The sequence below is a fragment of the Marmota marmota genome, unplaced genomic scaffold, assembly GCF_001458135.2.
Source record: "Marmota marmota marmota unplaced genomic scaffold, marMar, whole genome shotgun sequence".
In the NCBI taxonomy this organism is placed as follows: domain Eukaryota; kingdom Metazoa; phylum Chordata; class Mammalia; order Rodentia; family Sciuridae; genus Marmota; species Marmota marmota.
Window position 1 is genome coordinate 33,722,953 of NW_025999900.1, and position 3,677 is coordinate 33,726,629.

General features: G+C 50.9%; 1 protein-coding gene across 1 annotated transcript; it reads left to right on the plus strand.

Annotated features, from left to right (window-relative positions):
• The first annotated feature begins 200 nt into the window (after window positions 1-200).
• LOC107147367 (granzyme B-like) lies at window positions 201-3,677 on the plus strand. The gene is made up of 5 exons (XM_015491801.2): window positions 201-377; window positions 1,391-1,538; window positions 2,040-2,175; window positions 2,328-2,594; window positions 3,210-3,677. The coding sequence occupies exons 1-5, from the start codon at window positions 323-325 to the stop codon at window positions 3,369-3,371; spliced, it is 768 nt and encodes a 255-aa protein (XP_015347287.1). The 5' UTR covers window positions 201-322; the 3' UTR covers window positions 3,372-3,677.

The window sequence follows — 3,677 nt, forward strand, 5'->3', positions numbered from 1 at the left end:
CCAGAACACTTCACTGACCAATACCACATCCTACAGTCTCCACCTTATGTTCTGGGTTCCCGTTCTGAGGTGGAACAGGTGGTGCACTCTGAATCATCAGCACCCGGTACTGATGTGGTCACTGCCTAATTCTCTCACACAACCACTCAGAAGACGTCATCAGGCCAGGCAGTGGGGGTAGGGAGCTTTCATAGAAAGCCTTCTATGATGAAGCACCTTAAAAACAGACAGAAACACAAGATCTCAGAGCCCACTCCACCTTCTTCTGCCCCTGGGGACTAAAAGAAAACAAGAACGAAGCTCCACAAGCCCTCCTAGGAAGATGCATTTGCTCCTGCTCTTGTTGGCCTTCTTTCTGCCTCCCAAGGCACAGGCAGGTGAGTGACCATCCCCTCTCTCAGAGGTTCAACCCTGACCCACAGCTGGCACAGAACTCCTGTCCCTTCTGCATACCCCCGATCCATCCTTCTGCCCAGAGTCTTCTGAATCCCAGTTCCAGCCCCACTGCAGAACCCCAAGAGAGACACTGATTAAGCTAACAGGAACAGAGCGGGGAGAAGTCTGTTTGGAAGAAGAGCCAGTGGATGCAGACCCCTGCCTAGACCCCATTCTGGTCATCTGGAATCTGGGGCTTAGCTACAAGTGCACACCCCAGAGGGTGAAAGGGAGGAAATGTTCAATTCTCCTGGAAAGGAGCAGAGTGGGTCTGGCACCTATGTTTGGGGTGAGACAGGCACCCTTGCCAACTGCTTAAGAGAACTCTAGAGCCCAGATGACCTCAGAAATGCTGGAATCACTGTCTCCAGAACACTTCCTTTGCTCTGTCCCAAGCCACTCTATCCCTTTCGCCAACTCTGTTTTTCTTCCCAGAACTCTGGTGACTCCCCTGTTTTCCAGTGGAAGCCACTGTGGCAGACACTAACTTCTCTGCTTTCCAGAACCCCAGCAGCACTGCCCTACCAACCCTCACCCAGAGACAAACTGGAGCCATTCCTTGTGCATCCCGTGGACTACACGTCAGGCTAGGAAACAGGAAAGAACAACATCTAGAGTAAACTGCAGTCCTGGCCAGTGGCAAGTAGCCAGTGTCCTTGGCATCACAGCACTCAGGAGGGCCTCAGAAATTTCTGGAATAAGAAAGCTCCCCTGGGATTTCATTGTCCCTGAAAATGTATGCTCAACTCCACCTATGTAAGGAAGAAAAACTCATAGACCAACACCTTCTTTCCTTTCCTTTTTCAGAAGAGGAAGTTGAGGCCCAATTTCTCAGCCCCTGCTCAGATCCAGGTCATCCAAGGTTCCCAAATGCCCCACAGTTCTGGAGGCATGAAACAGATGCCCACCTGCTGGATTCAGTGGGTGCACACAAGCAGGGTGACTTTTCCTTTAGGGGAGATCATCGGGGGACATGAATCCAAGCCCCACTCCCGGCCCTACATGGCCTATCTTCAGTTTGTTGCTCAGGGTGTACAGAAGAAGTGTGGTGGGTTCCTGATAAGAGAAGACTTTGTGCTGACGGCTGCTCACTGCTTAGGAAGGTGAGGAGCAGGAAACAACTCAGACCCATTGCAAACATTACACAGAGACCTCTAACTCCTTCTCAGTAGACACACAGACACCTGGGAGAATATGTGCAGGAGAAGCCTTTACGGGTGGGAAAGAGGGTGAGACAAGTCTTATGGGGAGCAAGGCAGGTGACTCAAGAGGCACTACTGTGCAAGAAAGACCAGGGTGGCCAAGCCTGCCATATCAAGAGCTGGGAGCGTGCTTTGCTATGACAATGCAAACTTAAAATATTTGCATGTGTTTTCCTGGGCATGATTGAGTCCTGAGAACGTATGGTTCAGATATCAATGGTTTCAGAAATCTCCTCAACTGGTAAGAAGCAGAGGGCACTGTCACTCAGCCCAAGGTTCCTCTCCTCTCTGTTCCCCCTCAGCTACAGCTCTACCCTGCTCTGCTGTAGCCTGCTCTTCACAGCTCCTGGATGTATTCTTTATGACTCCACATCACCCATGACCACTGCACTCTCTATGCAGGCCAATGAACGTCACTCTGGGGGCACACAACATTGAGAATCTGGAGAAGACCCAGCAGGTCATCCCAGTGAAAAGAACCATCCCCCACCCAGACTATGATGCTCATTATTTCTACAATGACATCATGTTATTGGAGGTATGTCCCTCTCCCAGCTACCTCTGACCCCTAGTACAGGTGCTACCCTCCCACACTGACCCTGCCCCTTTACTCACTTCCATCATGGTCTTGATGGTCTCCAGGCCCAGAGGCCCTTGTCTGAACTGGACTCTTTTTCTTCTCCCCCATAGCTAGAGAAAAAAGCCAACCTTAATCCAGCTGTGCAGCCTATCAAGCTGCCCAGGGGCAAGGACAAGGTGAAGCCTGGGAAGGTGTGTCTTGTGGCTGGCTGGGGCAGAATGGCCCGAAATGGCAAATACCCCAACACACTTCAGGAGGTAAAGCTGAAAGTGCAGAAGCACCAGGTGTGCGAGCGTGAGGAATTATTAAAAGAGTACTACAAGAGTAGCATCCAGATATGTGTGGGGGATCCAAAGGAAAACAAAGCTTCCTTTCAGGTAAGACTAAGTGTCTGTCTCTCTTGGCTCTGAGGAGAGGGGTGTTTGGGGGAAGATCTGGGGCCTGGAGACCAGGTAGCATGAGCCTCCCTCACCCAGTTGGCTGTGATTTCTCCCTGGAAAGAGAAGAAGGGAGCAGCTGGGAGTACCTAGGGCCTGCATTGAATGATGCCTGCCTGGAAAGCTGAGCTTGCAATGTTCCACACTACCTCAGCTCACAGGCATTAGAGACCTGTGCACCTATGTGTGCAGTTGCTCTCACTAAGTGGTTTATCAGTGCTGGCACCCACCCTGGTCTCTGGGCTCATCCTCCATGCTGGTGTCTGTGCCACTCACCTGCTTCCAAAACCTTGAACAATGCAACAGTAGATCCTCACACTTTCATAGGGAGACGATCCCAGAACCTGGGAGCAGGACAGAGGCTGACCCCAGGAAGGAGGTGAAGTAATAACAATATCCACAGTCAGAACATATCAGCTGAGAGCCCTTAGAGTCCTGCAGAGTCCTCTGAAAATAGACCCTACATTTCATCCTTGTCTGAGAGGTAGTCTGAGATGGCAGGGAGGATCCAACCAGGAGGATACAGGCTCAGTCCTCCCTCTTCTCTCTTCACAGGGGGACTCCGGAGGCCCTCTTGTGTGTAACCATGTGGCCCAAGGAATTGTCTCTTATGGAAATAAAAATGGGAAACCTCCCCGTGTCTACACCAAAGTCTCCAGATTCCTACAATGGATAAAGGAAACCATGAAAAGCCACCAACTGCAGGAGACAGACTAAAGCACCTATAAGACTAATCTTCTCTCCAGAAACTGAGTCTAGAATCACCCTGGAGGAGATGCTCACAACTGAATAAATGTCTCTTAGCCGTGTGGGAAGACTGGTTTTTTCTTTATTCACTGGCCTTCATTCACACCGTCTGTGTGCCAGGCAGCCATTGACACAGCTCTGCTATTTTCTGCTTTTCCCTCCTCTTTCTCCCCTCAACACCTACCTAAGTCCCACACAAAGCTGTGACCCAGCTCCTTCCCACCCCTCCAGTATCTCTAGGGCTTGCCTTTCTGCCAGTGTTGGAGCTGGGCACCA

Excerpts from the sequence above, each read along its gene's own strand:
- LOC107147367 (XM_015491801.2), top strand. The coding sequence starts at position 323 with ATGCATTTGCTCCTGCTCTTGTTGGCCTTCTTTCTGCCTCCCAAGGCA. Across the intron at positions 378-1,390 it reads GCCTCCCAAGGCACAGGCAG|GGGAGATCATCGGGGGACAT; the intron begins GTGAGTGACCAT and ends CTTTTCCTTTAG. Across the intron at positions 1,539-2,039 it reads GCTGCTCACTGCTTAGGAAG|GCCAATGAACGTCACTCTGG; the intron begins GTGAGGAGCAGG and ends CTCTCTATGCAG.